Source organism: Salmo salar, chromosome ssa04, assembly GCF_905237065.1.
Source record: "Salmo salar chromosome ssa04, Ssal_v3.1, whole genome shotgun sequence".
In the NCBI taxonomy this organism is placed as follows: Eukaryota; Metazoa; Chordata; class Actinopteri; order Salmoniformes; family Salmonidae; genus Salmo; species Salmo salar.
The window spans coordinates 51688516-51701105 of record NC_059445.1 but is presented as its reverse complement, the minus strand read 5'-3'; the positions used below and the strand labels follow the sequence as shown (position 1 = coordinate 51701105).

General features: G+C 42.7%; 1 protein-coding gene across 7 annotated transcripts in view; it reads right to left on the bottom strand.

Annotated features, from left to right (window-relative positions):
• LOC106603396 (connector enhancer of kinase suppressor of ras 2) overlaps positions 1-11293 on the bottom strand; it is a 50077-nt gene extending 38784 nt beyond the window's left edge. For 4 of the 7 annotated variants that reach the window (XM_014197029.2, XM_014197033.2, XM_014197032.2 and 1 more), the window contains exons 1-2: positions 10685-11292; positions 3871-4034 (exon numbers count right to left, since the gene is read on the bottom strand). In XM_014197029.2, the coding sequence (XP_014052504.1) occupies positions 3871-4034; positions 10685-10748 (228 nt within the window). In that variant the 5' untranslated portion in view covers positions 10749-11292. Of the gene's footprint in view, positions 1-3870; positions 4035-10684 lie in introns of all 7 variants that reach the window. The other 3 variants (XM_014197031.2, XM_045717079.1, XM_014197030.2) reach the window with 2 other exon arrangements.
• Between the last annotated feature and the right edge of the window lie 1297 nt (positions 11294-12590).

Below are 12590 nucleotides of genomic sequence, written 5' to 3'. Positions count from 1 at the left end.
AGTGTAAGTAAGCTTCTGACCCACTGGGAATGTGATGAAAGAAATAAAAGCTGAAATAAATCATTCTCTCTACTATTATTCTGACATTTCACATTCTTAAAATAAAGTGGTGATCCTAACTGACCTAAGACAGGGAACTTTTACTAGGATTAAAAGTCAGGAATTGTGAAAAACTGAGTTTACATTTATTTGGCTAAGGTGTATGTAAACTTCCGACTTCAACTGTATTTGTTATCTAATTAACTAACTATTTAACAGTCTTATGGCTTGGGAGTAGAAGCTGTCCAGGGTCCTGTTGGTTCCAGATTTGGTGCATCTGTACCGCTTGCCATGTGGTAGCAGAGAGAACAGTCTATGAGACAGCCTACAAGGACTTCAGAGACCTGGCAGTGTGGTGTCAGGACAACAACCTCTCCCTCAACATCAGCAAGACAAAAGAGCTGATAGTAGACTACAGGAAACAGAGGACCGAACACACCCTCATGCACATTGATGGGGCTGTAGTGTAGCCGGTTGAGAGCTTCAAGTTCCTCTGTGTCCACATCACTAAGGAATTATCATGGTCCACTCACCAACACAGTCGTGAAGAGGGCATGACAATGCCTCATCTCCCTCAGGAGGCTGAAAAGGTTCAGCATGGGCCCTCAGATCCTCAAAAAGTTCTACAACTGCATCATTGAGAGCATCTTGACTGGCTGCATCACTGCTTGGTATGGCAACTGCTTGGCATCCGACCGCAAGGCGCTACAGAGAGAGTTCGTACGGCCCACTACATCACTAGGGCCGAGCTCCCTGTCATCCAGGATCTCTGTACAAGGCGGTGTCAGAGGAAGGACCTAAAAATTGTCAAAGACTCCAGCCACCCAAGTCATAGACTGTTCTCTCTACTACCGCTTGGCAAATGGTACCAAGTCACCAAGTCTGGAACCAACAGGAACCTGAACAGCTTCTGCCCCCAAGCCATAAGACTGCTAAATAGTTAGTTAAATAGATATCCCGCCTTACTCGTTTCCCTTTATTCCCATCAATCTCACCCACTCAATCTTTACTCGGATCCTCTCTCTTCTCTCTCATCCTCTATCTCCCCTTTTTCTCTATATCTTTATTTTCTGTTGGTCATCGTTCTTTATCATGCATGTGTCACACCCACCCAAACCACCCTAGAAGCTGGTATGATTGTGTTGTGTGTTTGGGGTGGTATGATTGTGTTGTGTGTTTGGGGTGGTGTGATTGTGTTGTGTGTTTGGGTTGGTGTGATTGTGTTGTGTGTTTGGGGTGGTGTGATTGTGTTGTGTGTTTGGGGTGGTGTGATTGTGTTGTGTGTTTGGGGTGGTGTGATTGTGTCTGTACAGTATGTGTGGGGTGGCAGAGAGAATAGAAAATTAGTCCAGGGGATTATCAGTGATTATCAATGTTTATTTTCTGTGAGTGACTATCCCTCCAGCATACAGATGGAACAAGGGAAATTAACTGACAAACAGGGCAATTACCTGATCTGTCACAACACTGTCAGCCTAAAACAGATATTAGCCAACCGTGAATATGTCAACAACTAATTATCAATAATCAGAAAGAAAATCCAACCTAAAGGGAATACTGAATGATAGAATGTCCTAAAATGGACACAGACGTCAGACAAACAAAACATACACGATGGAACAAGAGTCTGAAATGCTGTCAGCGCAGAAATGCTTTAACCTGTTAGGGCTAGGGGGCAGTATTGACACAGCCGAATAAAAAACATACCCGATTTAATCTGGTTACTACTCCTGCCCAGTAACTACAATATGCATATAATTATTGGCTTTGGATAGAAAACATCCTAAAGTTTCTAAAACTGTTTGAATGGTGTCTGTGAGTATAACAGAACTCATATGGCAGGCCAAAACCTGAGAAGATTCCATGCAGGAAGTGGCCTGTCTGACAAGATGTGTTTCATCTAGGCTGTTTTTATTGAAGATTTAGGATCTTTGCTCTAACGTGACACTTCCTACGGCTCCCATAGGCTCTCAGAGCCCGGGAAAAAGCTGAACGATATCGAGGCAGGCTCTGGCTGAAACACTTTATCGCGTTTGGCATGTGGCCGCTCAGAGTACTGTGGGCTTAGGCGCGTGCCCGAGTCGACCGAATGCTTTATTTTTTTTCGTCTGTTTACCTAAATGCAGATTCCCGGTCGGAATATTATCGCTTTTTTACGAGAAAAATGGCATAAAAATGGATTTGAAACAGCGGTTGACATGCTTCGAAGTACGGTAATAGGATATTTAGAATTTTTTTGTCACGAATTGCGCCATGCTCGTAACCCTTATTTACCCTTTCGGACAGTGTCTTGAACGCACGAACAAAACGCCGCTGTTTGGATATAACGATGGATTATTTTGGACCAAACCAACATTTGTTATTGAAGTAGAAGTCCTGGGAGTGCATTCTGACGAAGACAGCAAAGGTAATAACATTTTTCTTATAGTAAATCTGACTTTGATGAGTGCTAAACTTGCTGGGTGTCTAAATAGCTAGCCCTGTGATGCCGGGCTATCTACTGAGAATATTGCAAAATGTGCTTTCACCGAAAAGCTATTTTAAAATCGGACATATCGAGTGCATAGAGGAGTTTTGTATCTATAATTCTTAAAATAATTGTTATGCTTTTTGTGAACGTTTATCGTGAGAAATTTAGTAAATTCACCGGCAGTGTTCGGTGGGAATGCTAGTCACATGCTAGTCACATGCTAATGTAAAAAGCTGGTTTTTGATATAAATATGAACTTGATTGAACAAAACATGCATGTATTGTATAACATAATGTCCTAGGGTTGTCATCTGATGAAGATCATCAAAGGTTAGTGCTACATTTAGCTGTGGTTTGGGTTTATGTGACATTATATGCTAGCTTGAAAAATGGGTGTCTGATTATTTCTGGCTGGGTACTCTGCTGACATAATCTAATGTTTTGCTTTCGTTGTAAAGCCTTTTTGAAATCGGACAGTGTGGTTAGATTAACGAGAGTCTTATCTTTAAAATGGTGTAAAATAGTCATATGTTTGAAAAATTGAAGTTTTTGCATTTCTAAGGTTTTTTGAATAACGCGCCACGGGATTGCACTGGCTGTTACGTAGGTGGGACGATTTGGTGCCACCTAGCCCAGAGAGGTTAACATATCCCAGCACTTCACTCCTAAACTGTAAAGACTCTTACAGTTAAGCCCTACGCCAGCTGCCTGTCTGACCTCTCTAAAAAGGGGTCTTCACTATGGCCAAAAAATAAGGGGTTGGTTTCCCGGACACAGATTAAGCCTAGACCTAGACTTTTTGAGTTGGTCTCTGGATGGTTCTCTGACTTCCTGACTTGAGTCACACTCTTTGGTGGGTTCATCGGTCCTCAATGATTCTCAACTCCTAATATTGAGCAAATTACAATCACTGGAGTATATGACATAGACTTTGAAAAAGCCCCCGTGAATAGGCTACTAGTGTGGCAAGTTCTACTGGTTGGTGGTAAGCTTTCTTGACTTGGTAAATCATTTTTGCAAAAACATGGCTAACCTTTGTTTAACCAGTTAAACAGCTGCTATTTTAGTGCAAATGTGTTTGGAGTTAACTTTCTAGCTAATAGGCAGTTGAGAGTTTACACTTTATCTTCCAATTATAATGTGGGGAGGTCAAAATAGTGAAAAACGTTCTACCATATCTATTAATTTTAAAAATAAATGCTGATTACTTCGCCTTGCCATTATCATTCACCTGATGATAAGACAAGACGTGAAAAAATAAGTGTGGTAACATATGATGGGAGTCCCTGGGCAAGAAAAGGTTGAAGACCCCTGCTCTGGAGGGGAATGAAATGACTGAGTGAAAGGGATGGAGGACTCACCAGGGCACAGAGTAGGTCCACAGCCTCCAGGATGAGCTCCTGGTGTCCGATGCGGGACACTCCCAGGTCCTCCAGCTCCTGGTGGGTGATACGAAGCAGCTGGTCTCCTCCTACCTTCTCTCTCTCAAACGTCTTAATGTACTGCAGCAGACAGTCATCCAGCCCTGGAGGGAGAGGAGGAAATGACACGGTGAAAACTCTCATTACATAGAGATATATTCAGGTAAACAGATTTGTATTGGCTTACTCCTCTCTGCTGCTATCTGCTACTACTTCATACACAAGTATTGATTCATGTATAATTGAGAAATAGCATATATAGCATATTATTTTGAGAGACAACATTTAAGTAACAATAATCTTGGTATCAACTCCATCTATCCAGATTATTACCAAGACCAATGCAGGCAGTGTGTTTCAGATGTAAGCTCCAACAACCTGTCTCTCACAGGCATCAGTCTAAATATTGTGTGTGAAGATGTTATGTTATCTGGTCAGGGCTGTGTGAAGAAACTCACTCTTATCAGTTCAGCTCTGCAGTCCTGAGGGGTTTACAGTGACTCTATCGCTCCACCTTGTCTGTCTCCCCCCCCACTCTCTCTCTATCTCTGACTGTGTGTGTGTGTGTGAGAGTGTGTGTGTGTGTGTGTTTGTGTCTCTCATTTCTGGGCTTTGAAACTGCAGCCTGTGAGTGTGTGCCAGTGCTTGGTTTAACGAAAACGGACAAACAGAGATCTCAGATATGAACATAGTGCCTTTCTGGGCATCGCTGAACAGATATACACACACAGACTCACCAAGCTTTAATCAACCACGTCACACAGACCTCCACACATGTCCAACAAATTACAGTGGTATGTACAACCCACAAACAACCAACCCTTTCCACATACCATTACATACGCATAACCCCTACGCATACCATTACATACAACCGTCCTACTATTATTGTGTAGTTCTTTCCACACAAAGAACTAAACAAAAAGTATAATATCTTTATTAAGACCATGACACATTCAAACACTCTCACATTTACTGCACACTTACAGTCCACTCATAACCAACAGTTGACACAGGTCTTTCATGAGCAAACATTTAGCCCCATACTAAACCCACTTGAAACACAGTACCATCTTTCCATCCTTCCCTCCTTCCATCCTTCCATCCTTCCCTCCTTCCCTCCTTCCATCCTTCCCTCCTTCCATCCTTCCATCCTTCCCTCCTTCCATCCTTCCCTCCTTCCATCCTTCCATCCTTCCCTCTCCAGTTTGAACAGAGGAGCTGTTCAAAATGATCCTCCTATCCCACTGGCATACAAACACAGCGATAGCACCATCTCTGTCATTATCTCTGAACGCTTTCATTCACAGCTGTACAAACGCTATCTGTCACTGTCTGACTAAATCTGGACTCAACACTCACACAGACACACACATTCGCTCCTGCACTGACACAGACTGCTGTCTCACACACACACACACACACACACACACACACACACACACACACACACACACACACACACACACACACACACACACACACACACACACACACACACACACACACACACACACACACACACACACACACACGCACGCACACACACACACACACACACACACACACACACACACACACACACACACACACCACACACATCATGGATCTCATCTCAAGGACTGTTGTCTCAAATAGTAGCAGACCTACTTGGCAGAGCTTTGTGTTGTCATGGAAACCCCCCCCCCCCCGCTCTTCATGGATGGTGACATTGTCCTCACATTGGCTAAGATACCGATACACATATAAACACATATAACACACACACACACACACAAACACATGTAAACACACATACATGTGGAGAGAAAGCAGAACCAGTCAGGTTGTGTGTTTTGGTCCAGAGCACAGCAGCTCAATTTTCCTCATCTCTCTGTCTCAGTGTTTCTCAATCTCTCCCTCATCCACTCTCATCCACTCTCCCACACTCTTTCTCTCCTTTCTCCTCCCTCAGTCAGCCTCCCACAAAGAAGGCTGTGGAGCCCTCATCTCCTCCTTTTGATTCAATCTCAGTGTGTTCTCGGGCCTGGACCTAATGAAGCATTCGGCTCAAGTTCAACTGGCAGAGAAATGATGGAGAAGCAGAAAGAGGAGAGTTCCATGGCTTTGCATACAATTTAAGGGCTTAACAAATCAGCCTCTTTACCCAGTTAATCAAGACGCATTTGTCAATGAAGAAATCCCCATGTTGCTATAGAAACCATGCAGTGGGGTTTGGAGTAGTGGCTCCTGCAAGACAACAAGACAACAATACTGTAACTAAACATGTAAGTGAAAAGGTAGAGAGATAGAAAAGACCCTTCTAACGTCTTCCCACCAAAACAAGCAGGGACATTGTCTAAAGTATGAATGCTCTGCCTCTCCAGATAACAGAGCTATCTCCCTACATAAACACAGTAATCTGTTCTAAAGGACAAATAGGTATTTGTCCTTTAAACACCTATATTACACCTCAATTCAGAGATGGGCTTTGTCATTCTAAATGGGCAGAGCAACCCTTCTATAACAAACTAGCCTAGCTTCCCCCCACTTTGCAGAGAAATTCCCCCTTAATCAACTGGCCTGGCCTCCCTAAACAAACAGAGCTATTCTTTGTGATGAGACCAATGGATGAGACAGACAGCCACCCTGACTGGGAAGAGCACCCAGAGAGACACAGAGAGAGATGAGACATCTGATTAAGAGACTATTAATCCGCTAGTAATTGAGGCTGCGGTGAGTAAGTTGTGTTTAGTGCTGTGGTACATTATTGTGTTGGCTTTGTAGGGGAGGGGCACTATGCTAATCTACATCATTGATCAATGTCAAGAGACATGGGCAGGGTGCCAGCCAGTCAGATCAAAACACACACACACACACCCACACTCAAAGTGTAAGACGATAAACACACTTTAACCAGAGAAACATGCTGTAAATGTGCACACACATACTCTATAGTCTATACATACACACACTCACATACCCATCATATGGCACATAATAATATTCAATAAACTATCAAAATAAAGAAAGTCGCACACACCATGTATTAACCAGCAATTGAATGGGTATTTACCAACGTTTCAGCATCACTGTGCCTTCCTCAGGGCCAGTGTGTGACTCTCTTTATTTTGATAGTTTGAAGTTTATTCGCCGTTAGTCAGCACCTCCACACAAACTCATTTTTCTGGGTGTGCGCCAGCTCATGTTTTTTAATCACATAATAATATTCAAACATCAAATGCATGCAATGTTATGCAACACAAGTGAGGAAATTGGTCTAATTTTCGACATGATTCTGCTAGGGCAGTGCATTACAGCTTAGATAGCTTGACAATCATCTCAGTAATTGCCTTTAGCACAAATGTATGGCAGGTGTTGTGTGTGAAAATAACAAATTTAAGATTAAAAAAAACTATTTTCATAAAACCCTTAGCTTGAACATTAGCCAAGTATTTGCAGCTTTCTAAACCAGGGGTTGGAACCGGTTCAGGGAACAGAACCGAAAGCTGGAAAAGAACAACATTTTTCAAGGAACAGAAACGGAACCTGGAACAAAAGTTATCCATACTGTTCTAGAACAGAAACATTATTTTAAAAGCATGGGAACCAGTTAATAACATTATTTTACATTCCAGGCATTTTTCAGTGGCATCTTGTGCCATAGGCTACACTTGTCTGTCCATCACGCATGTAATCAACTAGCTTGCCTGCTCTATCTGCACTGGTTGGTGAAGTAATTTAATGAGCTAATTGAAAATATATATATATTTCACATGTTAAAAAAGGAACAGAAAGGAACAATATAAACCGGTACTTTTTGAGGGTTAAAAACGGTTCAGAACTTTATTTGCTGGTCGGAACAGTGGAATGAAACAAAAACAATAGTGGTTCTGTTCAGAACGTTCCAACCCCTGGTTTAAAATGCAATACATTTGCAAATAAATTATATGTGCAAAATACACAGTTCACCCTTCATTTAAAGTACTACTTTCCATAAGTGGAGGGGTTTCTCAGGTCTTTGTCGGTGCTTAGAGAGTAGAGCGCTTGGACAGCGCCAGGAGGATGCAAAGTGACATTATGGGAAGGTCACTGGGTGCTCCTATTTGGCCTCAGGTGACATCACTGAACCCTATGCTAATAATGGAACCTCTGAATGGTAATGATGAGGTGGAGATGCTGTGGGCCCTTGCGACAGGGAGTATAAGAATGGATCCGAGACAAGATCACACAAACTCCATTTCCTTTCCTTTGTGACTGTGGCGTCTTCCTCCATCCCTCACTTCACATCCCCATTACTAGGCTCTGGGCCTAGAACTTGTCTCAGCTCCACTCATCAGATGTGGCTGGGCCACTGTAGGGCCCGCTCTCTGAGATCCAAGCTCAGTTTCTTCCAGTCCTCATCTCCTCTCCATCTCTTCCAGTATGCAATATCTTCTCTCCATCAGCTCTGAATATCATCATTATTATCCTTTTACTCTCTCTTCTGCCAGTCCCTTTTACTCTCTCTTCAGACATTCCCTTTTACTCTTCCATTACATCCCTCTAATCCTCCTATTCCTCTTGTCTTTCCAGGCAAATGCACATACATGCCTATCCACACACACACACACACACACACACACACACACACACACACACACACACACACACACACACACACACACACACACACACACTGACACCTTGACTACTATGTACTCTTGTACTGAACTCATGAACTACTTTGTGTCTGATCCCACCAGTCAGGCACGAGTGTGTCTGTCTCAGTCAGCCAGCTGAGCTGTTGTGTACGTTTGGAGATTGACTGAATCTTTGAGTGAGTGTGTTTTGAGGCAGTGGAGGCGTGAATAAGTAAATGAACAAGTGGTTGGAGCATCACTGCGAGGTTAGAATCCTCCACATGAGTACTCTGCTCAGCAGAGACAAACAACACATTACACAGTAATAACGACATATATGAAAACAGACATACACAGGCATGTGATACACACAAAACACATGACAGCAACACACAATTAATGTAAACAATAACATAGAATGGACAGAAAACATACCCTCTCTCAAATGAATATGCATGCCCCCCTACATGAATATGCATGCCTTTTGGCCTACATTATCTAAACACGTCTGAGAAATGTATTAAGTGTTACCGCTCCACTTAATTCTAAACTGGAGTCAGTAGTTCATACAATTCCTATTGGAAGAAGAGGATGGGAGGTGAAAAACGTCTATTTGAGGTGGTGTGTGTGTGTGTGTGTGTGTGTGTGTGTGTGTGTGTGTGTGTGTGTGTGTGTGTGTGTGTGTGTGTGTGTGTGTGTGTGTGTGTGTGTGTGTGTGTGTGTGTGTGTGTTTTTGCTCGGAAAGACAAGAGGAATAGGAGGATTAGAGGGATGTAATGGAAGAGTAAAAGGGAATGGCAGAAGAGAGAGTAAAAGGGAATGGCAGAAGAGAGAGTAAAAGGATAATAATGATGATATTCAGAGCTGATGGAGAGAAGTGAAAGAGATTGCATATTGGAAGAGATGGAGACCCACCGGGCACAGAAGTCCATTCAACGTCTATTCCACATTGGTACAACTTAATTTTATTGAAATGACGTGGAAACAACGTTGATTCAACCAGCGTGTTCCCAGTGGGAAGGTGATGAGGACTGAAAGAAATTGAGCTTGGATCTCAGAGAGCTGGCCCAGCCACAACTTCTGGGCCCAGGGAGCCTAGTGAGTGTTAAAGATAGGCTTACCAACTGCAGTTACCGCAGGCCACAGTGGCTCAAAAGCACATAGGGCACTACCACCATCTGGTTGAGCATCTCTCCAAAGCAACATGGGCCTACCGCCAACCTTCATCCATTGCCTCGCACACAATACATCTCTCATATGAATCACCCGAAGTAGCACCACATCCATCTTATTATCTTCATCCAAGATATAACTATTACTGCATTATTACCACCACCTGTGTTGCAGATCTGAAATAGTATTTTTGGATGTAGTTAATATTTGGTATATGCACTAGATCCACTCCAGAGTGATGATGTAATAGCTATTAGTAATATATTCTCTCATCTTTGACTTTCACTTAGATGGGACTCAGAGAATCAAACAACTATCTCAGCTCCACATCCACAGAAATTAAATAAGGCATTTTAGATACATTAGTGTCTCTCTTATAGACATTTCGGTTTGTTCCATTAATTATATTCTGCATATTCGGAACCATCAAATGCTTAATTTCAAATACCTACAGGTTTTATTGTAAATACTTTTTTTCCCTTCAGTGTCATTCATCCCAATGCCTTCATTTCAGTGGATAATTTCTCCCATAATGGCAATATTCAGATCGATCTGAAATGCCATTTAAAAGGCAAAGACTGCCTCCATACAGAACTCTTTCAATTAACAATAAACCAACTCATCCACCAGTGCTTTGAGATTTTCTCAGGTCCAAGTCTATATCACTGCCAATTCCACAGCCCACATTTCAATTGAAATTTGAATTCCATTAGTGGTATAGCGAGCCCACATAGTAAATAATATAATATAATAGATTATCAATTTGTTGCCATTATAATTTAATACGTTATTTCTGAGGTCCAGCAGGTGTTTTTGTTTCACCTAGTCGCCAGTGATGGCACTAGCCTCGCACTGTTTATTGATCGGAGTTAGGCGCATTTGGTGCCGTTATACTTGAGTCCAGAGAATATATATTTCCCAGCATTTTGTGTGCAGGTTGATTGGCAACATCTAATGCACATCTTGAAACCGTGGCGTACCTTTCATCCAGTCCACCACTTGACTCGAACTCCACTTGCTCACAGGCTCCATGACCAGAGCCATTGTAGAAGTTTTTCAGGTCTCGCCTGACAAAAGAAACGCTCCAACAAGCACAAAATTCTCAAATGTTTGGTTCTGTAATCCGTTTTTCTGTTTTATAAGAACGACGAAGGAGGTCCAACGGATCCGAGACTACGTTATTTTCTGGGTGGCTTGATTCGAGTCGGATAGAGTTATACACATTCCTCTGCGGTTGGTGCTTGTTGTGTTCTGCGCTCGAATAGCTCCCTTGTTTGTCATTAATGCCAGGCTGCTGCACGATTCTGGTGGCACCGTCCGCGACCCTCTCACCAATTCATCTCATACTATCCTAAAGAGAAGGCATGTAGTGGCGTCTGTGGGTTTATTTCCCAGTCGCACCGTGCGGTCCACGCATTCTCTTTCTAGACTGCTACCACCCCATCTGTGAGTCACACAAGCGCTTGAGAGCTCCCCCTCCCTCTCCCTCTCCCCCTCCCCCTCATCAGACGAACGTTCACTTTATCTCCCTCCTCTTTCTCTCCCTCTCGCCCATGTTTCCCTCGCGTCTTTGTCGTTGCTCACGCCTCCATCATACAAGCAAGCGCAGCCTAGTGGAAACGACGCTCGTAACTGAAGCGAGCATACTGTAATATCTCCTTCTCTTATTCTAATCCTCTGGGAAGCCAGATTTAGGCATTCAATAAAACATGAATTGATCTGGTTAATTAACATTATGAAAGAGAAGAACGATATTTTTATTTTTATTTGAAATAACAGATCATCAATTTAATAGCACAAGATGTATAATAATATGGAATACTTGCACCTCTATATTTTATGAGTTTTTATTGAAAGCTTCTGATAAAAGCCTATTAATTATTAATGGTGCAATCTGCAATTGCGGCTACATTCATTTTTGGATTTAGGTAGGGTATGGGTTACCCTATTATAAGATAATAATGAAAGTATGGGCGTTTATTTTAATTGATTATTAACATGAACTAATAGTCCTTGCTTAAAGGGAAAATCTGTAATTGATACATTGATTTTTAGACTTTAAATTAATGATACACTAAATTACCAAATATATGTGGACACCTGCTCACCGAACATCCTATTCCAAAATCATGGGCATTAATATGGAGTTAACCCCCCCTTTGCAGCTATAACAGCCTCCACTCTTCTGGGAAGGCTTTCCACTAGATGTTGGAACATTGCTGTGGGGACTTGCTTCCATTCAGCCACAAGAGCATTACTGAGGTCGGGCACTGATGTTGGGCGATTAGGCCTGGCTCGCAGTCGGCATTCCAATTCATCTATAAAATAGCCTCCAACACTCTACTCAACAAACTGGATGCAGTCTATCACAGTGCCATCCGTTTTGTCACCAAAACCCCATACACTACCCACCATTGCGACCTGTACGCTCTCGTTGGTTGGCCCTCGCTTCATACTCGTCGCCAAACCCACTGGCTACAGGTCATCTACAAGTCTCTGCTAGGTAAAGTCCCCCCTTATCTCAGCTCGCTGGTCACCATAGCAGCACCCACATAGTAGCACATAGTAGCACGCACTCCAGCAGGTATATCTCTCTGGTCACCCCCAAAGCCAATTCCTCCTTTGGTCGTCTTTCCTTCCAGTTCTCTGCTGCCAATGACTGGAACGAACTGAAAAAATCTCTGAAGCTGGAGACTCATATCTCCCTCACTAGCTTTAAGCACCAGCTGTCAGAGCAGCACACAGATCACTGCACCTGTACATAGCCCATCTGTAAACAGCCCATCTATCTACCTACCTCATCCGCATACTGTATTTATTTATTTATCTTGCTCCTTTGCACCCCAGTATCTCTACTTGCACATTCATCTTCTGCACATCTACGAT